Genomic DNA, 27660 nt, shown 5'->3' with positions numbered 1-27660 from the left:
CAGCTTGCTTTTCCCATCAAATTCCTGGCAACAATTAGATTCTCTCGTATTTGGTAAGAATATCATTTCTCTGACTTCACTCACTGTATACCTTGATATAGCATATAAAGGTAACCAGGGCCATTTTCTTGTGTTTATATAAAGCCAATTTATCTCTCTTTGATTTTCAATATGCTGTATTTAATTGAATATTATTCTCTAACAAATTTCTTTTTACGATTATGTAGCCAGTTTTTATAGCATTCCAACAGCTGTATGTGCCAATTGTGCTTCTATTATTATATGCTTACTCTGAAATCTGATTACTACTTCCTTCTGGAAGTTATTTGGAAAAGCAGCATTTGGAGGTATTCTGACTGCCACTAAGCCCAATATAATTTAGCTCCAGAATTTTCCAGAAGAATGGAAGGGTCTCAGCCCTGATTTAAAAGCCAAATATAACTGAATATCTAAGTTTATTTATTTATTATTTTTATTTTTTTTTTGAGATGGAGTCTCACTCTGTCCCCCAGGCTGGAGTGCAATGGTGCAATCTTGGCTCACCACAACCTCCACCTCTTGGGTTCAAGCGGTTTTCCTGCCTCAGCGTCCTGAGTAGCTGGGATTACAGGTGTCTGCCACCATGCCTAGCTAATTTTTGTCTTTTTAGTACAGACGGGGTTTCACCATGTTGGTCAGGCTGGTCTTGAACTCTTGACCTCAGGTGATCCACCCGCCTCAGCCTCCCAAAGTGCTGGGATTACAGGTGTGAGCCGTCGCACCCGGCCAGCTATTTATTTTTGAGACGGAATCTCACTGTGTCACCCAGCCTCGGGTACAATGGCAGGATCTCGGCTCACTGCACCCTCCGCCTCCTGGGCTCAAGTGATCCTTCTGCCTCAGCCTCCCAGGTAGCTGGGATTACAGGCATGCACCACCATGGCCAACTAATTTTTGTATTTTTAGTAGAGATGGGGTTTCACCCTGTTGGCCAGGTTGGTCTCGAATTCCTGACCTCAGGTGATCCATCCATCTCAGCCTCCCAAAGTGCTGGGATTACAGGCATGAGCCACTGCATCCGGCCCTAAGTTTATTTTTTCAATTTAATTTTTAATTGTTATTTTTTTGAGACAGATTTTTGCTCTGTTGCCCAGGCTGGAGAGCAGTGGTGCAATCTCAGCTCACTGCAACTTCCACCTCCTGGGTTCAAGTGATCCTCCTGTCTCAGCCTCCCAAGTAGCTGAGATTACAGGTGTGTGCGAGCCACCAAAAAAATATGAAAACTTCTTAGAAATGTGTAACAATTATTACTTACCTTCTGGGAACTTATAATCTAAAGGCAGAAGCTATACACGAAAACAGTTTATTTTCTCTATACAAATAATTAACATAGGATTCTGATGATAAAATAATTAAACAGGTAAGAACAAAGCATCCATCTATGGAGCCTCTGATCAAGACTCCCTGCTGATCACTGGAGCCAATAATATCACTATGTCACTGTATGAAGACAGACTATACATTGTTAAGTAGAGAGAACATTAGAAGAGATGTCAAAGGACCTGTCATTTATAATACATATAGCATATTTACTTGTTACTGTCAAGCTCTAACTTACATAGCATTTAAAACAATGATAAGGTATCTTTCGGGACCAGAGAGATGAAACAAGTCTAATTCAGTGCACACCAACTCTACATCCTCTAATAAATAGCATTTCTTGAGGGTCTACATGAGACTGTGTGCTGTGTCACAGGCATTACATGCATCATTATTTAATCTCAGAATATAGTGCTGAATTCTCATAACATACAAATTTGCTGGGTTAAGTTTGTAACTCCCTTAGAAAGCACAATAAAAGTCATCTTAGTCACCAAAGATCCCTCAAATGCTGGTAGTAGAAGTTAAAGACAATAGGTATATATAAAACCTCAGCACTTCAACCTTTGTATCGATTGATAATTAGATTTTTTTCTTTTTTCTTTTGAAACAGGGTCTTGCTCTGTCACCCACACTAGAGTACAGTGGCGTGCTTATGGCTCACTGCAGCCTTGACCTCCCCAGCTCAAGCGAGCCTCCCACCTCAGCGCCCCAAGTAGCTGGGACCACAGATGTGCACCACCATGCTCGGCTAATTTTATTTATTTATTTATTTATTTATTATTATTTTTTTTTGGTAGAGACGGGGTCTCCTGTGTTGCCCAGGCTGATCTAGAACTCCTAGGCTCAAGCAATCCTCCTACTTCAGTCTCCCAAAGTGCTAGGATTACAGGCATGAGCCACCATGCCTGGCCTAGTAATTTTTTAATCAGAAAACTGAAGCCATAAGAGAACATTTACCAACTCCCTCCAGCACATGTACCCATCAACCAATATCCCACTGAGCTGAAGTCAGTCCCCTCGCTTATGCACTAGATGGTCCTATCCCCTCGGCAACTCAAGGCCACAGCTCCAGCAATTCTCTCCCACTCTCCTATGTAATTTCTCCCTGCTCTTTACTGGCTCCTCATCAAACAAACACGCTATTATTTCTTCTGTGTTAAAAAAAAAAAAATTAAAACCAAATTTTTTCTTGAGCCTTTTTGCCCCACTGCTTCATTTCATTGCTCCCTTTGCAACGAAATTCCCCTGAAGAATTTTTTTTTTTTTTTTTCTTTTTTTGAGACGGAGTCTTGCTCTTGTTGCCCAGGGTGGAGTGCAACAGCACAATCTCAGCTCACCGCAACCTCTGCCTCCTGGGTTCAAGTGATTCTCCTGCCTCAGCCTCCTCAGTGGCTGGGATTACAGTCATGTGCCACCATGCCTGGCTAATTTTGTATTTTTAGTAGAGACAGGGTTTCTCCGTGTTTGTCAGGTTGGTCTTGAACTCCCGACCTCAGGTGATCCGCCCGCCTCAGCCTCCTGAAGTGCTGGGATTACAGGAGTGAGCCACCGCGCCCGGCCCTCTATCTGATACTCTCCTTAGTTTTGAACCCACTTCACCAAAACTAATTATCAAGGTCACTAACAACTTCCATTTAGCCAAATCTAATCTCAGTTTTCCTTTTCTTTGGCTTATCCTGAACTTTTATTTTTTTTTTTGAGACAGAGTCTCACTCTGTCACCCAGGCGGGAGTGCAATGGCATCATCTTGGCTCACTGCAACCTCCGCCTCCTGGGGTCAAGCAATCCTCTTCTACAGTCTCCCAAGTAGCTGGGACTACAGGTGTGCACCACCACGCCTGGCTAACCTCTGTATTTTTTGCAGAGATGAGGTTTCGCCATGCCACGTTGCCTAGGCTGGTCTTAAACTCTTAGGAACTCTTAGGCTCAAGCGATCTGCCCACCTTGGCTTTCCAAAGTGCTGGGATTACAGGAGTGAGCCACTGGACCAAGCCGAGAACACCTCTCATTTTTCTTTCTATCTCACTACTCATTTTTCAGTCTCCTTTGCTGGTTCTTCCTCTTTTTTCCTTTTTCTTTTTAGACACGGAGTCTCACTATATTGCCCAGGCTGGCTTCAAACTCCTGGCTGAAGTGATCCTCCCATCTAAGCCTCTTGAGTAGCTGAGACTACAGGTGTGTGCCACCATGCCACTTCCTCTTCTTCTTGACCTAAGTGAAGCCCAACTTACGAACCCCCTACCTACTTCACCACACTCCCCATTTGATTACCTTGCTATATTTTTCTTTTTCCCAAAGCACTTATCACCTAACATACCCTAATTTACCTATTAATTATGTTTCCACTTACTATAACAGAGGTTGGGAAACTAGGGGCTATATGCTAAATTCAGACATCTGCCTGTTTTTGTAAATTAAGTTTTATTGGAACATGGGCACATGCAAAGTCTAAAATATTTACTATCTGGTTCTTTACAGAAAGGTTTGCTGATCTTTGCATCTGAAAATAAGCTACAGGCCGGGCACAGTGGCTTGCGCCTGTAATCCCAGCACTTTGGGAGGCTGAGGTGGGCGGATCACCTGAGGTCAGGAGTTCGAGACTAGCCTGACTAACATGGTGAAACCCATCTCTACTAAAAATACAATCAGCCAGGTGTGGTGACATGCGCCTGTAATCCCAGCTACTCAGGAGGCTGAGGCAGGAGAATGGCTAGAACCCGGGAGGTGGAGGTTGCAGTGAGCTGAGATGGTGCCATTGCACTCCAGCTTGGGCAACAAGAGTGAAACTCCATCTCAAAACAAAACAAAACAAAACAACACAAAACAAAAACTCCAAAGGGAAAATGATGTTTTGATCATTGATCTATCCCAAGTTCCTATTACTCTCAATCATTTGTTGAACTGAATTATCTTGTACTTGGAACTACCTACTGATGGAGTAAAGCAATATAATTCCTTAAAAAAAAATTCAAATATTTGAATGAAAGCATAATTCCTAAAATATAACCCATCACTATTACTTTTATCTATCATGAACAGTGACAACCTACAGATGTTTGAATTGTTTTTCTTGTTTTTTCTCGGAAGATCTCAGAAGGTTCTAACCTAAGCTCAATTTTCTTCCTATATCATTGGGTGTGAATTCTTTTGTATAAGAAAAAATTTTTTTTCATATTTCCTCTTTGGAAATTTTCTACTCATCTCTTGTGTTACAGGCAAAAGATGTACCAGATAAAATGGAGGCACAGGCTGCATTTTATAGCACCTAATTCTAGTTTTTTCTGACAAAATTCTGTCTTGGCTTTTCTCTTAAGTTTACTTTGTCTAAACCTCTTAAGGCTTTTCCGGACATTAGTAAGATTAGCTTAATATTTAAAAGAAAAGATAAATGCCTAGTGCTAAGCATACCATTAGAATAATAAACTGCCACCCAGGGGAGGTATTTCTGAGAGCTAAAGATTATCTGGCAAGCTACTTGGTGAGTAAGAACAATCACTGAAATCTTTTGGATGACAGTCCCTAATTGATACTCTTCTTATGAAGTTTATGTGCTACTATCTCATGACTTGGGCTCAGGGGTCGTAAACTTTGGAAAAAAGCAACCGTTACTAGATTCTTATTGCTGTCAGATTACATCACAAAAAGTTACGGGAAGTGGAAAAAGGAAAGACAGCAGCCTTTGAAAACCTTAATTCTGGTGTAGAGGAAGAACTATAATAAATGTACCTTACAAGTTAAATATATAAGGGCGTAAGAAAGTTTCAATATTTTCAAAAGGCATTATTGAATTTTTAATACCTTAGTGGGCCTCAACACTTAACGTTTCCAATAGCACCGTGTTTACACAATGAATGGCAACTGAAGCTTTGTATAAATATTAAGTTTAAAAAAATCTATTAATTTAAAGGGTACCAGAGAAGCTTGCAATTAGCAGGGAAACTATTACTTCTTTTGTATAATAAAGAGGCTTTTGTAAAGAGAACAACTACACCCTAATATTCTGGGTAAATTCAAGTTTTCACGTTTCAGATGTAAATGATATCAAAAAGTGAGCTGAGAACTACTGGGGCTTGTAAGTCTATGTCTAATAAAAAAGGAGTAATCAGTTTTGTCTGGCAGACATAGCAAACAAAAGTAGATTTTTGCTGCCACTGTAATATAAATTAAAATTTATGTTTTGGCTGCTACAGGTACTCCTTGGAAGTTAAGAAGTCAATGATGCCGAGCGCGGTGGCTCACGCCTGTAATCCCAGCATTTTGGGAGGCTGAGATGGGCGGATCACGAGGTCAGGAGATCCAGACCATCCTGGCTAACACGGTGAAACCCCGTCTCTACTAAAATACAAAAAAAATTAGCCAGGCGTGGTGGCGGGCGCCTGTAGTCCCATCTACTTGGAGGCTGAGGCAGGAGAATGTCGTGAACCCAGGAGGCGGAGCTTGCAGTGAGCCGAGATCACGCCACTGCACTCGCAGCACTCCAGCCTGGGAGACAGAGCAAGACTCCGCCTCAAAAAAAAAAAAAAAAAAAGAAGTCAATGATTGAAGGGCAGGTAGGTAATACTTAATGTTCAACATTTGCTGGCATTGCTTGTAATAACACCCAGAACTCCTAGAGGCTAGTCAAGTGAAGCTGTTGGAGTGGAGAAGAAACAAATAAATATGTAACTGGTTATGATCAATTAGTTGTAAATACCAATGCACTTGGACTGGCAGAGAAACATAATTCTATACTTTGTTGTATGAAAGTTTCTAACACAGAACATGATTTAATGAGCATAAGCAGGTACTTTACAAGACAACCTGGTATAAGTTCCTGAGAAGATAAGTTCCTTCTGTTAAGTGGCCAATAATTTATAAAAGAGATTCAACGAGCAAGACAGACTGCTCACAGAAGCCACTCAAGTTCCCATGTTTTTTCTGTTTGTTTTTTGCTTTGCATTGAACTGATTTCGACCTACGCCAAACTCAAATGCCAACTTCCTTTTGAGACAGAGTCTCGCTCTATAGCCCAGGCTGGAGTGCAGTGGCGTGATGTCGGCTCATGCCAACCTTTGCCTCCCGGGTTCAAGCGATTCTCCCACCTCAGCCTCCCAAGTAGCTAGGACTACAGGTACATGCCACCACACCTAGCTAATTTTTTTATTTTTAGTGGAGATGGGGTTTTGCCACGTCACCCAGGCTGGTCTAGAACTTCTGGTCTCAAATGATCCACCCATCTCGGCCTCCCAAAGTAATGGGATTACAGGCGTGAGGCACTGTACCTGGCCCTCAAATGGCAACTTTCTAAAGCTAAGACACCAACCCCATTTTCAGAGCCATCCAGAAGTGCAGAATTTTGAGGCCACTGACACTTTAACAATATAAACTTTGATCCTTGCTCCAAGTCTTTTTGCTACATGTGTGGAACGTCCTGTCCCTACTTTAAGTCTGTATAAAAACCCAACTTCTCAGCAAAGACTAACCTAACTTGATAGAGGCTGACTACCCCACCCTGTCCATGTCCCATGAGGCTTCCTTTACATACTACCCCACAAAATACACTTACCCCTTTGCTTGTGCATAATGTTAGTACTTTATGTTCTTGTTCAATGTTTGTTCAGTTGTCTCAGTATCCTTTATGTCTGTCCATGTCAGCATCATCTTAGACTGAAAACTCCCAGGGGACAGGGGCCATGTCTGTTTAACTCGTTTTGTACAGTGCCTAGGACAGAACCATGTACAGATAGGTGCTTAAAAAATGCTTTTTAATGATGATTGGCATCACTCTCAAGGACCCTCTAGGCCACAGCTATCTTAGCACATGGTACTTGGCAGTATCGGGCACTTTGGCCTGTTCTACAAGGCACTGGAATATAATGGCACAGGACCTAGCCACAGTACTCTGTGGCCAGTACTTGACTCAATCTGTTGTTAAATGGACATTTTAAGAAAAAAAAAAAAAAGAAAAGAAAGTATTAGTTATATGGTCCCAAGCCAACAAATGTGAATTTTATTGAAGATATCAAGTAATACAACAAACTTGATTAAAAGTATGTGGGAGGCCAGGTGCGGTGGCTCACGCTTGTAATCCCAGCACTTTGGGAGGCTGAGGCAGGCAGACCACAAGGTCAAGAGATTGAGACCATCCTGGCCAACATGGTGAAACCCCATCTGTACTAAAAATACAAAAATTAGCTGGGCATGGTGGCGCATGCCTGTAATCCCAGCTACTCGGGAGGCTGAGGTAGCAGAAACACTTGAACCCGGGAGGCAGAGGTTGCAGTGAGCCAAGATTGCGCCATTGTACTCTAGTCTGGGCAACAAGAGCGAAACTCTGTCTCAAAAAAAAAAAAAAAAAAGTATGTGGGAATCCTAATGAGATAGTAAAGAGTTTTACCTCTTTCTCTAGCATTCCCCACTGTTTTAAACACTACACTTTGGAGGCTAGGTCCAAAAGCCCCAGACAAGCTTACATAAATTTCATCTTTGATTCACTGCTTTGCTGGTAGTTTGAGATTTTACTATCTTTATGTAAGAACAAACATCCTGCAAACTTACGTTGTAAGTTACTTTGCTTAATAACAAAAGGTTAATCATTAGATTGTAAAGAAGGGATATGTTCTCGGACAACTTTTTAGATAACTAAGTTAATTATATATATTTTATTGTAGAAATGGTATCTTGCTATGTTGCCCAGGCTGGTCTCAAACTCTTGGCTTCAGGTGATTGGCGTCCCAAAGTGCTGGTATCATAGGCATGAGACACCATGCCTGGTCCAAAATAGTATCTGACAAAAAAAAAAAAAAAAAAAAAAAAAAAAAGGCCACAGACAAACCAACTAACCCGAACAACCCTGAAGAATAAAGATTTAAGGTCAAAGCAATGAGTGATTATATATACACATATATATGATTATATATAAGTGATTATATATACATATATGATTATATATGTGATTATATATAAAAATATATGGTACATAGCTATATATGACATATCTACATATTCATATATTGCATTTCCATGATTAATCACTGAAGATCACCACAGTAGTTCCTTATGATTACATAACTTATGCCAAAGGAAATTTTAAATTTATACTCATAAAATAATAGCTTACAGAATACTTGTGAGCTATAAGATCAACTACTAAGTACTTATTAAGCACCTACTGTAAACACATTTTACTATGTATTAAAATAAATGTAAATTATATTTAACACACTAGCTGCTGCCCCCTAGGAGTCTACAATCTAGTTAGGGACAAACAATATACATAAAACAACTGAAAACTTTTAAGGCAGAATTAATAAAGATATGATAGTATGGTACAAACTGTACAGATAAATGTTAAGAAAATTTTTTAGGTAAAGATTATACAGGGGGTAAGGATACAAAGAGTGTTTAAAATTGCTCTTTGTTTTTTTTAAATAAATGAATCTTGACCTAAACTTGAAGTCTCTGATGTGAAAAGAAGGCCAATTCCAAGTGAAGAAGAAAAAGCACAACTGAATCAAGGCAAAACCAAGCAGGCATGCTAAGAAGAGCCTTCCAACTGGAAGTGAAAGACTTTGTTGAAAAAAATCACCACCACCACCACCACCACCGCCACCACCGCCACCACCAATCATCCTTTATTAACACATAAAAACAACTGGCAGCACTATGTACATACTACATATATGCCAGTTAACTATATAACCCACTGTCTTTTTTTCTTTAAGCATATGTATATTTTTCACATTTTCCATGATGACAATATAATTGTTATTATTAATAAGAAAAGCTGTATTTTAGACAAGAACAATGAGTTATAAACTTCAGGTAACCATTATCCTGAGGAAGGTAACCTGACATTACCACTGAATTTTCTTCTTCCCTGTATATGAGAAGCTTGTGTATTAGGCTCATTAGGCTGTAACAAAACAAGGTGGGTAAGGATTAGGTTGGGTCTGCTGTGTGAACTGGAACAAAGTGCCATCTCTGGGCCTGAATTTCTGCATCTGTACAATGAAGGTGTTATGTATATCAGAGATTTTGTAAAAATTAAAATAATTCACATGAAGCTCTCCGTACTTAATGTTATGTAGTAACAATCTGTGTCCACTATTATTTCTTCCAGTTTTAAACTCTATGGTCACCCCAAAATGGCAAACAATGTTAAACATGATAGGACAGTGGAGTAGAAGGCATAATCAAAGACAGGAGATGTCTGAGAAAAATTCTGTGGTATATAGCTCTGGAATAAAAATAAGACAATTTCAGGAAATCTTCAGGTGAGAAAAAAAGAATAGGTGCCCTTTTCCTTAAAGATCCAGGACAAGGAGCAAAGGAAGGAGTCAATGGAGCCAAAAAATCTGGAAATGTAAAGGGAGAATGAAGACATCAAGAGAATTTAGATTCTGTAAAGAGCAGTTATCCTCCGCTCCTTTTAAAAAAAATTGTATAATTATGTTTTGGACCTGTAATTCAGCTACTTGTATTCATATACAGTGTGTATCCAGAAAGCCTCACACTGTTGAAAGATACTTCTAAAAACTAATCTACTTTTAAGACTTAGGGAGCAAGACCAAACATGATCCAGCAGTAACACAAGAAACTCTTATTCTGAAGGTATCCAAGTCATTTGCCTCATAAGAAGGTATACCAATGAGGGTTACAAAAGACTAAATGAAGGGCCAGGCATGGTGGCTCATGCCTGTAATCCCAGTACTTTTGGAGGCCAAGGCGGGTGAATCACCTGAGGTCAGGAGTTCAAGACCAGCCTGGCCAACCTGGTGAAACCCCGTCTCTAATAAAAATACAAAAGTTAGCTAGGCATGGCGGTGGGAGCCTGTAATTCCAGTTACTCGGGAGGCTGAGGCAGGAGAATCGCTTGAACCTGGGAGGTGGAGGTTACAGTGAGCCGAGATTGCGCCATTGCACTCCAGCCTGGGCAACAAGAGCAAAACTCTGTCTCAAACAAAAAAAAAAAAAAAAAAAAAAAGACTAAATAAGTTCTCTAACTATAAGCTTTGACAACAAAGGTTATTCAAAGACTAAATCACCATGGAATATGACTTAGGTTTTTAAATTTTTCTTTATTTTGATCATACATAGGAACTTATATATAAAGCAAAGTAAAAAAAAAAAAAAATTTATCTGAAGGCTAAGTGTAAATATTACTAGAAAATTTTATTAATATGAAAAGATTATTACTTGAGTTCTTAAGTCCATATTTGTTTTTTATGTAGTGAAATAAGCCAATGATATATTTTATGAGCAGGCAGAGAAGAAATAGGTTGAGTTCATGTGAGTGACAGAAGGTCATGTGGCTAGAGGAAAAACAATGCAGAGCATTTTTATGGAGTAACTGATACCTTGGTATATCAGTCAAAAATGTAAAACCCCCATAGAATTGAAGCTGCGAAGTTTTAAGTTTGGGGAAAATATATTTCTTACTCTATAGTACCCTTTTACGATCTAAGTATTCTTACTTTAAAATGGTTTAGCCTCCTCACTGATAAAGAAATGTGTATTAAAACTACAATAAGGTATCTTTTCTTAACAGACTGGCTAAAATCTTGGTTTGCTAACACATCCTACTCGCAAAGCATGAGGAAATAGTCACACTCACATATTACAGGTGAATATACAAATGGTTCAGCACCTGTGGAAGGAAATTTGGCAATACCCAGCAAAATTCTATGTGCAATTTACCCTCTGACTCAGCAATCTCTTCTTGATTGATAACATAAATTTTCTAAGCCAATAAATGGAGAATGAAAAAATTGGAATGACAATGTTTTGTATTAATCAATGAAACAATGGATCTAGAGGCAATGAATAATAAAGTATCAATCTCTGCTAAAACCATTAGGTGGAAATGAATAGGTTAACTTTATCGAATGGATCAGGCTGATAATACCTATACACACTGTTCGGTCTTACATTATGTGCCTTGTGATGTGATGAAATAAGAAGCACACAATCAGATATTCCTGTAAAAAAATACATATATACAGTAACCTCACTGACAGGATCTAAACACCAGTTTACACAAAATGCAGGGGATAGGACAACATATTAAACAGCCAAGTATTAGTAGTGTATGAGCATAACAAAGCCCAGGAAATGAGAAACTCTATCATAACAAAAAAAGGGAAAATGTCTAATATAACTCTAATCAGAGTTCTACAAAATGAGAATGGTAAGAATGGGGGAAAAGCAATATGTGAAGAGATAAAAGCCAAGATTTTTCAAGAATAACCACTTAGGTAGAGAAATAAAGCACAAAACTTAAAGGAAAAAGTAGGACATATAGAATGCACAAAATCTGATGATAAAAATCCAACTATATCAGTATCACAATAAACATAAAAAAGAACCCAAAAGAATTAAAAGGGTGAGAAGAGATAAACAGGGCAAAATCAACATCATTGACAAAGTTCACACAAAAGGTCAAAAAAAAAAAAAAAAAAAAGTAACTTTACAGTGGAGAAATGTGGCAAACACTACAACAGCCAAATAATCAAGGTCATAGCCAAGAGGAGTGTAAGGAGACATGACTAAATGTAATGTGGTATCTTGGATAAGATTCTGAAACAGAATAAAGACATGTGAATTACATTTAGTCATGTCTCCTTACACTCCTCTTGGCTATGACAGTTTCTCAGACTTCTTTGCTTTTGATGACCTTGACAATCTTGAGGAGTACTGATCAGGTATTTTGTATAATATCCCTCAATTGGAATGTGTCTGGTGTTTTTCTCATTATCTCTTGGAGTTAGGACTTTTAGGGAAGAAGACCACAGAGGCAAAGTGCAATTTTCATTGCATCACATCAAACGTACATAATACCTACATGAATCATTACTGGTGATAATGACCTTGATTATTTGGCTGTTGTAGTGTTTGCCACATTTCTACACTGTAAAGTTACTTTTTTTTTTTTTGCCCTTTTAAGTCAGCTTTTTCAATGGTGGTGTTGACTTTGCCCTGTTTATCTCTTCTCATATGAAACTGGGATATATTCCTTTTCCACAAATGGAATATTTCATAGTAAAAGAGAAAAAATACCTGAGTGAGCATTCTGCTAAGCTTTGATCAATGCTAAGGTGGCAGATATAACTAGTTCTATATATTGATAGCAGCATGTTGGCAAAGGCAATGGGGAAGCAGGAACTCCACTACACCGTTGGGAGATTAAATGGGTGTAATGTCTACAAAAGCCAATTATAGGATATCTATTATATTATAAATGCATATACTTTTGACTCAGTAATTCTATTTCTAGTCATTTATCTTACAGATATATTTGCACACATGCATAAAATTATTTCCCAAAGTTGTTTATAAAAGTACTGTCTGTAACAGTAAAAGATTGGAAACAAGCCTATATGTCCATCAATGGAAGACTGATTATGTAAGTAACCATACATCTATGTATGTACACAGCTGTTTTTTTAAAAAGCTCTTTATCCAGGCTGACTACTTTTAATAGAAAAAAAAAAAAAGCTCTTTATACACGAATACAAAATGGTATACTGCTAAGAAAAAAAAAAAGTTTAAGCAACCTGCCCTCTAGCTTCTGATGTGTTCAAATGATAGGAGAGACCAGAACATCAGAAAGTGGTAAAAGTGTTAAAGAAAGTCTTTTCCCTGGTTCCCTCACTGCAAGTAGCTTGCATTTCTCTATGAAAGATCACAGGTCCTATTAAGGAGCTCTCTCCCTCTGCTGCAGCTCTTGTTAACAGTTCTCTTCCCTTGTACTATCAGTTTTCTAAGGTTGCTAAGCCCTGGGTACTTCCCTATCCCTTGTTGTTCCTTTAACTCTCACATTTGTAGATTCTGTGTAAGTGTAGTGAGAGAGGGAGAGGAGAAGAATGAAGGAGAGAGAGAGAAGAAAAAGAGAAACAAACTGCAATGAAATACCAGAAATTTATAACAATGGTTGTAATTTATAACCAAGTAAGAAAACTTACTTGCCACCATGGCTGGCAGACATGGTAGAAAGACTTTTCATTAAATATCCTACTGTATCTTGTGTCTTTGAATTTCTGACCGTGTCAATGCGTTACTTGGGGGAAAAATATAAACTTAAACATTAAATGAGTTAAAAAAAATTGCTTATGAGATATTGTAGTTGCTCCATCTTCTCTTTGATGTATTTGCTATTCCTTTCCATTTCCAGCAAAGCAAATATCAAGAGAAAGAAAAGAGAATAGGCAATTTGTTAGTGCTTGCATTTTTGATAGTGCTGGCTATCATTTTGCTTTTTGGCTATATAATTCTCTTTCAATTCTAGTGGTACCAACTCATAAAATGTTTGTTACTTACACATCATTTGTGTAATTTATTAACAGTATCTCAAATTAGTTCAAATTCACATTATCTCTATTAGTTCTTATGGTACTTGAAACTACTTATCCATATGTGGCCTGGTAGCTGACTCACTGAGTGACAGTAATAAGAAATTTGCCAGTGTAAAATTCTGGCTCCTTGCTTTATTTGCTGGAAGCCCATGGGCTTCCATTACATAAATTTGCTGAGTGTATTCCTTATCTATAAACTGAGGACACTATCTATTATGCAGAGCTTTTGAGAAGTTTAAATAATATAGGCAAAGTGATCAACATAGTGCCTAGAATGAAACAGAGAATGGAAAAATAGGCAATAGGGGCCTATTAGCAAATGATAGCTATTGATATTACCACTGATATTAAAATATTGTAAAATAAAATAGTTACAACTATTAATTTTATATCCTAGATTCTCTAGGAAGGTTTCTCCCAGGAATTGGTCCTATTCATCCCCAGTGAACATCTTTCCCTTCTAAGCATTTACACTCCACTCAACACTTGAAAACCACTTTTTGAGGATGGTTACTGGTAAAAATTCTATATAAGAAGTTTCAGTTAATGTTTAGTTATAAGAGCAACAATAAAATACGAGTATTTATTGTATACGGTGGCTCATGCCTGTAATCCCAGAACTTTGGGAGGCCGAGGCAGGTGGATCACTGGAGTTCAGGAGTTTGAGACCAGCCTGGCCAGCATGGTGAAACCTCATCTCTACTAAAAATACAAAAAATTAGCCAGATGTGGTGGTGCACACCTGTAATCCCAGCTACTTGGGAAGCTGAGGCAGGAGAACTGCTTGAACCTGGGAGGTGGAGGTTGCAGTGAGCCAAGATCGTGCAGCTGCAATCCAGCCTGTGCCACACAGTAAGACTCTATCTCAAATAAATAAATACATAAATAATAAAATAAAGATGACAAAAATTTAACTTGAAAACTAAGAATTTACTCTTAATGAGATATAAGAGAGCTGAAATGGCTACACGAATATCAGTCAAGGGATTTTTAATGACAAAATTGCTATTAGAAACCAAAAAGGATATTTTACAATGGTAAAGGGACAATCCATCAGAAAGACGTAACAATTATAAATACGTGCACTTAACAGAGCTCCAAAATAAATTAAGCAAAGATGTATGGAACCAGAGGAACAGGCAATTTAACAATAATTGGAGACTTCTATGCCCCACTCTCTCTCTCTCTCTCTCTTTTTTTTTTAAAGACATAAGGCTTTACTCTGTTATCCAGGCTGCAGTGCAGTGGTGCAATAAGAGCTCATTGCAGTCTCGAACTCTTGGGCTCAGGCAATCCTCCTGATACAGCCTCCTGAGCTAGCGGAGACCACAAGCATGTGCCACCATGCCTGGCTAAAGTTTTTTTTTTTTTTTTTTTTTTTTTTTTGTAGAGACAGGGTCTCACTACGTTGCTCAGGCTGGTCTTGAACTCCTAGGCACAAATGATCCTCCCACCTGGACCTTCCTAAGTGCTGGGATTATAGGCACAAGACACCACTCACCACTCTACTTTAAATAATAAACAGGTAAAAGATAACAAGGAAATAGAATACTTGAAAATAACAGAATCAACTAGACATTTATAGAATACTCCAACAGCAGCAGAATACATGTTTTTCTCAAGCGCACATGGAACATTCTCCAGGATAAACCTATGTTAGGCTACTAAAAAAAGTTTTAATGTAGTTAAGAAATCAGATGAAGTATGCTCTCTGATCAAAATGAAATTAAAAAATCAATAACAAGGACATCTGGGAAATTTACAAATACGTGAAAATTAAACACCACATTCCTAAATAGTCAGTGAGTCGAAGAAGAAATCACAAGAAAAATTAGAAAATATTTTGAGATAAATGAAAACGCAACAAAAATTATGATACACAGCTAAAGTAGCACTTAGAGGAAATTTTATAGTTGTAAATGACATTAGAAAAGAAGATGCCGGGCACGGCATGAGGTCAGGAGATCAAGACTATCCTGGCTAACACGGTGAAACCCTGTCTCTACTAAAAATACAAAAAATTAGCTGGGTGTGGTGGTGGGCACACCTGTAGTCCCAGCCACTCAGGGGACTGAGGCAGGAGAACAGCATGAACCCAGGAGGCAGAGCTTGCAGTGAGAGGAAGGGAGGGAGGAAGGAAGGAAGGAAGGAAGATTAAGAGAATGAGAAGACAAGCAAGGAGAAAAGATCTGCCCAAGACATCTGACAAAGAACTTTTATCCAAAATATCCAAAGAACTCTTAAAGGTCAACAATTAGAAAACTATCATGCTGATTTTTAAAATGAGCAAAAGACTTGTACCCCTCATCAAAGAAGATACACAGATGGCATATAAACATATGCAAAGATGTTTCACATCATCTATCACTAGAAAATTGCAAATTAAAATGAGATACCACTATACATCTATCAGAATGACCCAAATCAAAACATTGGCAAGGATGTGGAGCAACAGGAACTCTCATCCATAGCTGGTGAAAATGCAAAATGGTACTTGGTACAGCCACTTTGGAAGACAGTTTCAAGGCTTCTTGCAAAACTAAACATACTTGTATCATACAATCCAGCAATCATGCTCCTTGGTATTTACCCCAATGAGTTGAAAATTTATGTCCACACAAAATCCTGTACATGGATGTGTACAGCTTTATTCATAATAGCCAAAACTTGGAAGCAACCAAGATGTCTTTCAGTACATGAATGGATAAACTGTGGGACATCCAGACAATGGAAGAGTATTCAGTACTAAAATGAAATGATCTATCAAGCTACAAAAAGATACAGAGGAAATTAAATGCATGTTACTAAATAAAAGACAATCTGAAAAGGCTACATACTGTATGAGTCCAACTATATGACCTTGTGGAAAAGGAAAAGCTACGGAGAAAGAAAAAGAGGTATGGTGGCCAGAAGCTCGCGGAGGGATGAAAAGATGGAGCACAGAGGATTTTTAGGTCAGCGAAACTATTCTGCATAATACTATAATGGTGGATACATGTCATTATACAGTTGTCAAAACCTGGAATGAACCCTTTATACATTATATATTATACAGTTGTCAAAACCAAGAGTGAACCCTAATGTAAACTATGGACACTTTGGGTGGTAATGATGTGTCAACTTAAGTTCATTGACTGTAAAAAAATGTAACACTCTGGTACAAGATGTTGATAGTGGGGAAAGTAGTGAGCACTCTGTGTGTGCTCAGGGGTGGAGGCTGGTATATGGTTTACTGTGAACCCACAAATGCTCTAAAATCTATTTAAAAATAACAAAAACAGAAAGAGGAGCTGGGTGCAGTGGTATGCACCTGTAGTCCCAGCTAACCAGGATACTGAAGCAGGAAGATACTTGAGCCCATGAGTTCAAGGCTGCAGTGTAGCCTTGACCGTACCTGTTAACAGCTACTGCACTCTAGCCTGAGCAACATGGCAAGACTCTGAAAAAGAATAAAGAAGGTGGCTGGGGATGAGTGGCTCACGCCTGTAATCCCAGCACTTTGGGAGGCTGAGGTGGGCAGATCACGAAGTCAAGAGATCGAGACCATTCTGGCCAACATGGTGAAACCCTGTCTCCACTAAAAATACAAAAATTTGCTCAGTGTGTGGTGCATGCCTGTAGTCCCAGCTACTCAGGAGGTTGAGGCAGAAGAATCGCTTGAACCCAGGAGGTGGAAGTTGCAGTAAGCTGAGATCACGCCACTGCACTCCAGCCTGGCGATAGGGCGAGACTCCGTCTCAAAAACAAAACAAAACAAAAAGCTAGCTGTGATGGTGCACGCCTCTAATCCTAGCACTTTGGGAGGCTGAGGTGGGCTGATTACTTGAGCTCAGGAGTATGAGACCAGCCTGGACAACATGGCAAAACCCTGTCTCTATTTAAAAAAAATACAAAAACTAGCTGGGTATGGTGATGAGCACCTGCAGTCCCAGCTACTTGGGAGGATGAGGTGGGAGGATCACTTGAGCCTAGGAGGTCAAGGTTGCAGCAAGCTGAGATTGTGCCACTGCATCCCAGCATGTTTGACAGAGTGAGGCCCTGTCTCAAAAAAAAAAAAAAAAAAAAGGACAAAAAGAAAGCAAAAAGATCCCAGGTCAACTAACCTTCTACCTTAAGAAACTAGAAGGAGAAATGCAAACTAAATGCAAACCAAGCAGAAGGAAGAAAGGACATAAATATTAGGGTGGATACAAATGAAACGGAGAATGCAAGAATAGAAAGAAAAAACTTGGACAAATCTTTTTTTGAGACGGAGTTTCGCTCTTGTTGCCCAGGCTGGAATGCAGTGGCATGATCTCGGCTCACTGCAACCTCTGACTCCTGAGTTCAAGTGATTCTCCCGCCTCAGCCTCCCGAGTAGCTGGGATTATAGGCGCCCACCACCATGCCCAGCTAATTTTGTATTTTTAGTAGAGATGGGGTTTTTCCACGTTGGTCAGGCTGGTCTTGAACTCCCGACCGCAGGTGATCTGCCCACCTCGGCCTCCCAAAGTGCTGGGATTACAGGCATGAGCTACCACACCCTGCCAATCCTGACAAATCTTTAGCTAGACTGACCAGAAAAAAAAGAGAAGATTCAAATGACTAAAATCATGAATTAAGGAAGGGGCATTACTACCAATCTTACAAAAATGAAAAGGATGATTAAAAAATACTATAAATAACTATATGCCAACAAATTAGATAATATACATGAAAGGGACAAATTTGTAAGACACAAACTATCAAAACTAATTCAAGAAGAAATAGAAAATCTGAATAGACCTGTAAGTAATGAGATTGAACTAGTAATAAAAAAATTTCCCATGAATAAAAGCCCAGGACCAAATGGCTTCACTGCTCCCAAACAGTTAAAACACCAATCCTTCACAAACTCTTCTAAAAAATATAAAGGAGGGATCACTTCCCAACTTATCCTATGAGCCAGTATGATTCCAGCACCAAAACCAAAGATATCACAAAAGAACTACAGACCAATACCCATTATGAGTACAGACACAAAAGTTCCCAACAAAGTATTAGCAAACATGACCAAGTAGAACTTATTCCAGGAATCCCAGGCCGGTCTAATATGAAAATCGACCAAATGTAATATGCCATATTAATAGAATACAGAACAATACCCACATGATTATCAATAGAGAAATAGCATTTGACAAAACCCAACACTTTTTCATGACAAAAGCCCTTAACAAATTACAAATAGACGGGACATCCTCAACCTGATAAAGGATATCTCTGAAGAACCCAGTTAACATACACTCATGTGTTACTCAATGATGGGTATCCACACACAGGGATAAATGTGTCCTTAGGCCATTTTGTAGTTTTGTGAACATCATAGAGTCAGTATGGTATAGCCTATTTACACACCTAGGCTATATGGTATAGCCTACTGCTCCTAGCCTACAAACCTGTACAGCATGTTACTGTATTGAATACTGTAGGCAAATATAATACAATGGTATTTGTGTTCCTAAACATAGGAAAGGTACAGTAAAAATATGGTATAAAAGATAAAAGATGGTATACCTGTATAGAACACTTAACCATGAATGGAGCTTGCAAGGCTGGAAGTTTGGAAGTTGCCCTGGGTGATTCAGTGAATGGGTGATGAGTGAATGTGAAGGCCTAAGACACTACTATACACTATTATAGACTTTATAAACACTGTATACTTATTACACTGAATTTATAATTTTTAGTAATAAATTAACCTTAGCTTACTGTAACTTTTAAACTCTATACATTTCTAACTTTTTTTAACTTTGACTCTTTTAACACTTAGCTTAAAACACATTGTACAGCTGTGCAAAAAATTTTTTATCCTTATTCTATAAGCTTTTTTCTATTTTTAAAATTTATTATTTTTACTTTTTAAACTTTTTTGTTAAAAACTAAAACACGTGGCCGGGCGCGGTGGCTCAAGCCTGTAATCCCAGCACTTTGGGAGGCCGAGACGGGCGGATCACGAGGTCAGGAGATCGAGACCATCCTGGCGAACATGGTGAAACCCCGTCTCTACTAAAAAATACAAAAAACTAGCCGGGCGAGTGGCGGGCGCCTGTAGTCCCAGCTACTCGGGAGGCTGAGGCAGGAGAATGGCGTAAACCCGGGAGGCGGAGCTTGCAGTGAGCTGAGATCCAGCCACTGCACTCCAGCCTGGGTGACAGAGCGAGACTCCGTCTCAAAAAAAAAAAAAAAAACAAAAAAAAACTAAAACACAAGTACACACATTAGCCTAGGCCTACACAGGGTCGGGATCACCAATTAATATCACTGTATAATAACAAGGTTCTTACCAGGTCTCAAAGTTTATGGACAGACTTTATTCATAAAACAAACTTTTCTCAGTTGGTATTCCTTGTATGTTTTAAAGCAATGCTTTTTAAATTTAATGTGCATAGAAATCACTCAATGATCTCATTAAAATGCACATTTCAGCTGGGTGTGGTGGTTCTTGCCTACATTATCAGTACTTTGGAAGGCCAAGGGGGTTTGGGAATCCCTTGAGGCCAGGAAGTTTGAGACTGGGCAACATAGTGATCCCCCATCTCTAAAAAGAAAAAGAAAAATTAGCTGGGTGTGGTGGCACATGCCTATAATCCCATCTACTTGGAAGGCTGAGGCAAGAAGACTGCTTGAGCCCAGGAGTTTGAGGCTGCAGTGAGCTATGATCATGCTGCTGTACTCCAGCGTTGGCAACAAAGCGAAACACCGTCTTTAAAAAATAAAAAAAAAAATAAAAAAAAAAAAAAACGCAGACTTCTATTCAGTAAAAGGGGGGTGGAGAAAAGGGGTGGTGTTCTGCATTCCTAATAACTCCCAATGATGCTAATGTTGCTGGTCCTCAGATCATATTTTGAGTAGCAAGGTTTTAAGTAGGTGCATACATACAACTGACTTAACTCACTAGAAAAAAGAAAAAAGCAAACTAACATGGGTGGCAAACAGTGAGAAGGATAAAATTCCGATGAATCCTTTAAGTTTTTCACAGCTGAGCACAAGTAACTCCCTATTAACAATGAAGAACATACACTTATACTACCTCTTCATTCCTTCCATGACAAGTACCAGAAAAGATGCAGAATTGGCCAGCTAGCACCAGCCAGACTGGGGCTAAATCCATTTGAAAAGTTAAAAAAATAAACAACACAAAATCTGCTGCACAGAGATCATCCCATAGAATATTAACCATCATCACCTTTCCTTCTCTGTATCTTCTGTCTTTTATTCCTTCTTCTAGTCAGTGTTTATCAAGTGTCTTTGGAGACCAATGGCAGTCCCTGGCAATCTATTAACTGGTTTACAGACAGTTTGAGAAAAAAGTGATAAAAGCTTTGATCACAAACATTTCACAAATTTTGAGAAGATTATGACTTTCATAGAAATCCTTTTAGGTTCTTTATTGCTGTTACATTCTAAGGATCACCCAAGCTCTACAAGGATAAGTTAAGAAAACACTATCATAAGGAAAATGGAAAGGGTTAACATACTTCCACATCATATGAGTTGTTTACATTGGTTAACCATATATTTTGTTGTTACTATCATACTGTGTTAAATCCCAAATTTAGGGAAATTAATCAATGGTTCAAAAGAGTAAAAGTGAAAAATACATTTAACTCAGAATGCCGTAAATGATAACAGTATGATTTTATAGTGAAGACTGATCTTAGAACGAGCTGTGATCAGTAAACTAGGAGTGATAACTCTGTACTAGGAGACATCCTTGTTCCCACTGTACCGTGATATATTATTAAATAGGGACAAGAAGCCACTGAAGTGTTCAGATCATTTTCAACAACTCCAGTAAACCAACCAAAGCCTCCACTATGAATTCTGTCATTAAAATATCAAAATAATAGTCAAAGGTACTTCTTTTAACAAAACAGATTCAACTACTGTCAGCTGCAAAATTAATGACAAATGTGCTCAGACAGAAATAAAACAATCTACTGGCAAAATTCTATCATCAGATGACACTATTGGACATTATGTGCTATGTGTGTTATACAGAGAGGAAGAACAATTATTATTACAGATGTATGCTCTTAAGTATTTTGTTTTATGGCTGCATGAAGCCACTAGTTTACAGAGTACGAATCAACTCTTAGCATATACGAATGTAATATGTTAATGAAGAAATACAAGCAACTTTTAAAAAGTTTTTAGAAGAAGATATTTTCTTTTAACCAACAATTATTTTTGAACCTTGACTTGAAAAGTTGTGCTGGAATCAGCATGGCTAGAGCACTAGCTTTGTGTGTGGCAATGAAGAGCCCACCATCTGAAAGCCAATTCACACATGGCTTCATTTACAGACAATAGCTGGCTTGAGTCATTGTTAATAACTGCATGGAAAATTGTGAATATAATTAAAATTGCAGCCCTTGAACAGGTATCTTCAGCATGTTAAGAATACAGCAGCAGGCTGGGCACATGGTGGCTCACACCTGTAATCCTAGCACTTTGGGAGGCCAAGGTGGGTGGATTGCTTGAGCCCAGGTGTTTGAGACAAGCCTGGACAACATAGCAAGACCCTGCATCTATCTGAAAAAAAAAAAAAGCAGGAGCTAATACTGTTTTTCTGTTTTGTCAAGAGGAAATATGCTAACAATACCTACTCAAATGAAGGATATACCTTTTTTTTTTTTTTTTTTGAGACAAAGTCTTGCTCTGTCACCCAGGCTGGAGTGCAATGGTGCAAGCTTGGCTCACAGCAACCTCTGCCTCCCAGGTTCACGTGATTCCCCTGCCTCAGCATCCCAAGTAGCTGGGATTACAGGCGCCTGCCACCACGCCTGGCTAATTTTTGTATTTTTAGTAGAGACAAGGTTTCAACTTGTCTCTACTGGTCTCTTGGCTTGTTGGCCAAGCTGGTCTCGAACTCCTGATCTCAGGTGATCTGCCTGCCTCGGCCTCCCAAAGTGTTGGGATTATAGGCGTGAGCCACCATGCCCAGCAGATACTCATTTTTTTGTAACACTGATGTCATTAAAACATATCTATGATTTTAAGTGGCTAACTCAAGTACCATACCTCTATGACAGTATAGTGATCAGCTTGAACATAGCATTTGAGAGTAAAATTATGATTCTCTCTCTCTTTTTTTAAAGATTGGTTTCACTCTGTTGCCCAGGCTAGAAGGTAGTGGCGCAATCATAGCTCAATGCAGCCTCAAACTCCTGGGCTCAAGAGATCCTCCCATCTCAGCCTCCCAAGTAGCCAGGACTTACAACAGGTGTGCTCCATCACACTTGGCTAAATTTTTTTTTTTTTGTAGAGACAAGGTTTTGTTATGTTGCCCAGGCTGGTCCCGAGCTCGTAACCTCAAGCAATCCACCCATCTCAGCCTCAAAAGTGCTGGGATTACAGATGCGAGCTACCATTACTGGCTACAATTCTTTTTTGTTGTTGAGACAGGGTCTCACTCTGTCTCCCAAGCTGGAGTACAGTGGCGCAGTCACAGCTCACTGTGGCCTCCATTTCACAGGCTCAGGCAATCCTCCCACCTCAGCCTTCTGAGTAGCTGGGACTACAGGTGTCTGCCACCATGCCCAGCTAATTTTTTTTGTTATTTTTGGTAGGGATGGAGTTTCACCCTGTTGCCCAGGCTGGTCTCAAGCAAATCTACTCGCCCCAGCTTCCCAAAGTGTTGGGACTACAGGTGTGAGCCACTGTGCCCGGCCGCAATTCCATTTTTTAGACGGAGTCTCGCTCTGTCTCCCAGGCCGGAGCGCAGTGGTGCGATCTCGGCTCACTGCAAGCTCCGCCTCCCCGCTTTATGCCATTCTCCTGCCTCAGCCAACCGAGTAGCTGGGACTACAGGCGCCCACCACCACACCTGGCTAATTTTTTTGTATTTTTAGTAGAGATGGGGTTTCACCGTGTTAGCCAGGATGGTCTCGATCTCCTGACCCAGTGATCTGCCCACCTCGACGTCCCAAAGTGCTAGGATTACAGGCGTGAGCCACTGCGCCCCGCTCGGCCACAATTCTTAGTAACAAAATATGCAGACTAAATAATGATACAAACAGCTTAACCAAAGAGTTTTACTCTTTTCCTTTTTCTGTGAGATGGAGTATGGGCTCTGTTGCCTAGGCTTGTGTGCAGTGGCACGATCTCGGCTCACTGCAACCTTTGCCTCCTGGGTTCAAGCAACTCTTCTGCCTCAGCCTCTCAAGTAGCTGGGACTACAGGTAGACGCCACCATGTCTAGCTAATTTTTGTATTTTTCGTAGAGATGGGATTTCACCATAGTGGCCAGGCTGGTCTCGAACTCCTGACCTTGTGATCTGGCCACCTCCGCCTCCCAAAGTGCTGGGATTATAGGCGTGAGCTACCACGCCCGGCCGAGATTTACTCTTTTCTAACAAGTAGGTAGACTTAAAACCATATTCAATTACTGCACTAAATCTGAAAACATATTTCCTAGAACTGAATTCAACCAAAAGGACACATCTACACATTGCCATCTCCCAAATTAAAATATTCAACTTTCCTGTTGAGTGCCATACACTTGTCAACTTGATGTAGTTTTCAGTGAGAATTACTGTAATAATTTTTGTGTCCATTTGAATATCTAAAACATCTAACAGAAATACCATATACTTGCTGCTCTTCCCAAATCTATAATTCAAAGGTGGGGCTAATTTAATAAAACTAAGAGCAAGAAAAGAAATCAGTTAAATATGAAACCTTAACTTGGACTTTAGTAAGTCTTTCACCATTAATGTGGTGGTACAATAATGTGAACAATCATTGCTTTTCCTGATACTGATTTAAAAATACTGCTTTGGGCCGGGCGTGGTGGCTCAAGCCTGTAATCCCAGCACTTTGGGAGGCCGAGATGGGCGGATCATGAGGTCAGGAGATCGAGACCATCCTGGCTAACACGTTGAAACCCCGTCTCTACTAAAAAAAATACAAAAAACTAGCCGGGCGACGTGGCGGGCGCCTGTAGTCCCAGCTACTTGGGAGGCTGAGGCAGGAGAATGGCGTAAGCCCCGGAGGCGGAGCTTGCAGTGAGCTGAGATCTGGCCACTGCACTCCAGCCTGGACGACAAAGCCAGACTCCGTCTCAAAAAAAAAAAAAAAAAAAAAATACTGCTTTGATCTTACAATAAAAACATTTTGAATTATTCTTTTGTGTTTATCTAAAATCAGTGGTATGCACTGAAGACCCATCACATGGTCCACAAATCCCAAATGTTTGAAAACACTACTTTCTCTACTACACTACTTCCCTTTCATAGGAAGCTATCATTTCTTCCTGCGCGTGTTAGAGAAAAACAGAGAACCAAGGAAATTTTGTTTGCCCTTATTATTAATATTCTCACATTAGAAAAGCACTTCATTATCTGCATTTATGTTGCCTCATTTTCAAAAACATTGGTCTGATTTCAGTATGAATAGCACTTACAAAAAACAATATACATAATAATTATTTCCAATTTTTCCAGAATTCCTCTGCCCCCAAAGTCATTCTTTCCTTATGACCTTCCCAGAACCCAAGCTGCCTTCCTATACTTCTTGGTTACAGTCAAGGGTTATAAAAAAAAGTTTAACAACTGGCACGGTATAAACACCAAACCAAGAGATTGACACCAATTTATAACTGTATGGCTGTAATGGAACAGGCTCACTAAACATCAGCCTTAGACTGCTTCTTGTAAGCAGTCTGCTATACTTTTTTTCCATGCTAGGCCTGTTCCCAAAGATCTTTGGTTATTTCTTACCTGCCACTTCACAGAAAAGGGATAGCAGTGTTCATGAAAGAAACCACACAAATTGGATTCCAAAGATGAGTTTAATGTCGCATCTTATTAAATCTTTAATTTATCTACTTTTATTCTTTAACAGGAAGAATTAAGAAGTATTAGAAAGAACATACTACTGCTTTCTTTGTCTTACACCAACTGTCTCCAGATAATTAAGCTAAGTCAGCTTTTTTTTTTTAAAGTCAGCTTTTTTATTATAGCTTTGTTATTGAATTATATCCACACAGGTATGCAAGTTCTTTCTCCTTTCTATCAAATAGACAGCTAATACACAGGCAAATGGATAAATTTGGGGATATATTAAGGATACTGTAAACTGTTAGCAAAACAAATGTCTCTGACATTCAGAGAGGAAACAAGAGAAAGGGAGTGTAGAAATTCATGCCCCAAAAAACAAAAACAAAGAGGTGGTTCATGTTAAAATAACCTTATAAAGTTATATATAATATCAAATATATCTGTGTTGTTTTTAAAGATATTCTTACCCAACTTTGGAAAAACTATTAGGTATTCAGCATTGCACTGAGGACATGCCACTCTGGCTGTACTGTTTCCTCTTTGCTTTTCATCCACCCAGCGTTGTAGACAGGCCTGGTGAACCCATTTTGTAGATCCTCTGCACCTGCATGGTCTCACCCATTCAGCTGTTCTATCATCTTCATCAGTAGCAAAACAAACCCAGCAGCTTCTGTAAATTAAAAGAGAAAATGATGACATTTATATCTTTATGACTTCAGCCTCCTCTATACTGCAGCTCTTACTTAATGGGATGAGTCTACTACATTACAGAATCTTTGTCCTATATGAAAAGACTAAGGAGACAAAACCACCAATACATTCCTACTAGAGCAGTTTCTACTTTTTCTGTTTTTCCTTGTCTTCCTCTACAGAATCTTATGTTTTCTGAACTTTGTTTTTATGTAATCTCCTCTATCTTTTCAGTAATTCTTCACCTTCTCTAATGAACTTGAGTGCAAGGAGACAAACCTCAAGCTGCTTTTGTTTTATAAGACCTAATAATTCTTTGAGGAATAGTAAGCACAGTAATATATTAAATTCAGTGTTCTCCCCAGTTCAACATCACCAATACCTTGAACTTGGAAAAACAAAGTATTACACGAGTGATTTTACATATAGTCTCATTCCATTTTTCAGCTGAGGAAAAAAACCTCATTTCTCTTTCTGGTAAAGTATAAACATAACAGAGAAAACGGTATTATTATGTAATATTGTTTTCTCAAAAAAGCACAAAGGAGATAAATATATCAAGATAATTTTCTTTTTTTTAGGATAGCAATATGATAAATTTGGGTGTGTATGTTTGAAATCTGAAATCTAGAAGTATCAAGTCTGGGGTGCTTATATTAATAAAAATAAAATTCTATTGAGATCAGTAATTTTAAAACATTTTCCCACTTTGCTTTTAAGGGTACTTCATGAAGTGTAATTTTTTCTTGTGGAATTAGGTTGCAATTCCTCAGTTTTTCTCCCAATTAACACAAGTTTTGATGTCGATTTCCATCAGGGCAAATACAGTTCAATTCAACGAGACCCTTCTCTCCTCCCCTCCATTAGAATTTATACAAGTGGAAACAACTGCTAATTAAAGCATGTTACCTACTCTGCACTTTTCACTTAATTGGGTAAGTGGCTTCTGTCAGAACAACCAGCTTAACTATTCTCAGTGGGAAAGACTATATAGTTAGGTATTATAGATGCGTGAGGTTCTCCACTCTTCGTGGAACAACACGAATTTCAATTCTGTGCTCCGATTAAAATTTTTCAATTAGAACAGGAAAAAAGTTGAACTGAATCCATGGCAATAATATCCAAAACTGTTGTTATATTCAGCTTTCAAATTCAGTCAGGTTTCATAGGATCTAAGGAAAATTAGAACGTAGGTAGCATTTGTCTAGCATTCTGACCCTTTTGACCCACTTTAGCTAAGCTGTCTGGGCCTTCACAGTGTCTTATGGTTGTCCAAAAATACTTTGTTCTTTTTAAAAAATTTTTTATCATCGTCAAATATACATAGCATAAAATCTACCACTGTAGCCATTTTTTAGGTGTATAATTCAGTGGCAGTAAGTATATTAATACTGTCGTGCAACCACCAAGACTACCCATATTAGGACTGGGTTCTAACCTATATGATTTTTGCATTAAAATTTCAATTGGTTTAA

At 38.9% G+C, this 27660-nt stretch overlaps 1 protein-coding gene across 4 annotated transcripts in view; it reads right to left on the bottom strand.

Annotated features, from left to right (window-relative positions):
- Positions 1-27660, bottom strand: part of MARCH5 (membrane associated ring-CH-type finger 5) — a 59636-nt gene that overhangs the window by 13595 nt on the left and 18381 nt on the right. For 2 of the 4 annotated variants that reach the window (XR_003121279.1, XM_025398018.1), the window contains exon 2: positions 25963-26165. Coding sequence is in view for 2 of the 4 variants with exons in the window: in XM_025398018.1 (XP_025253803.1) it covers positions 25963-26165 (203 nt within the window). In the remaining 2 variants the exon portion in view is untranslated. Of the gene's footprint in view, positions 1-7035; positions 7064-25962; positions 26166-27660 lie in introns of those variants that run through there. The other 2 variants (XR_003121280.1, XM_025398019.1) reach the window with 2 other exon arrangements.

This window comes from Theropithecus gelada, chromosome 9 (assembly GCF_003255815.1).
Source record: "Theropithecus gelada isolate Dixy chromosome 9, Tgel_1.0, whole genome shotgun sequence".
Lineage (NCBI taxonomy): Eukaryota > Metazoa > Chordata > Mammalia > Primates > Cercopithecidae > Theropithecus > Theropithecus gelada.
Note: the sequence above shows the minus strand (reverse complement) of the source record. Positions and strands in the feature narration are given on the sequence as shown.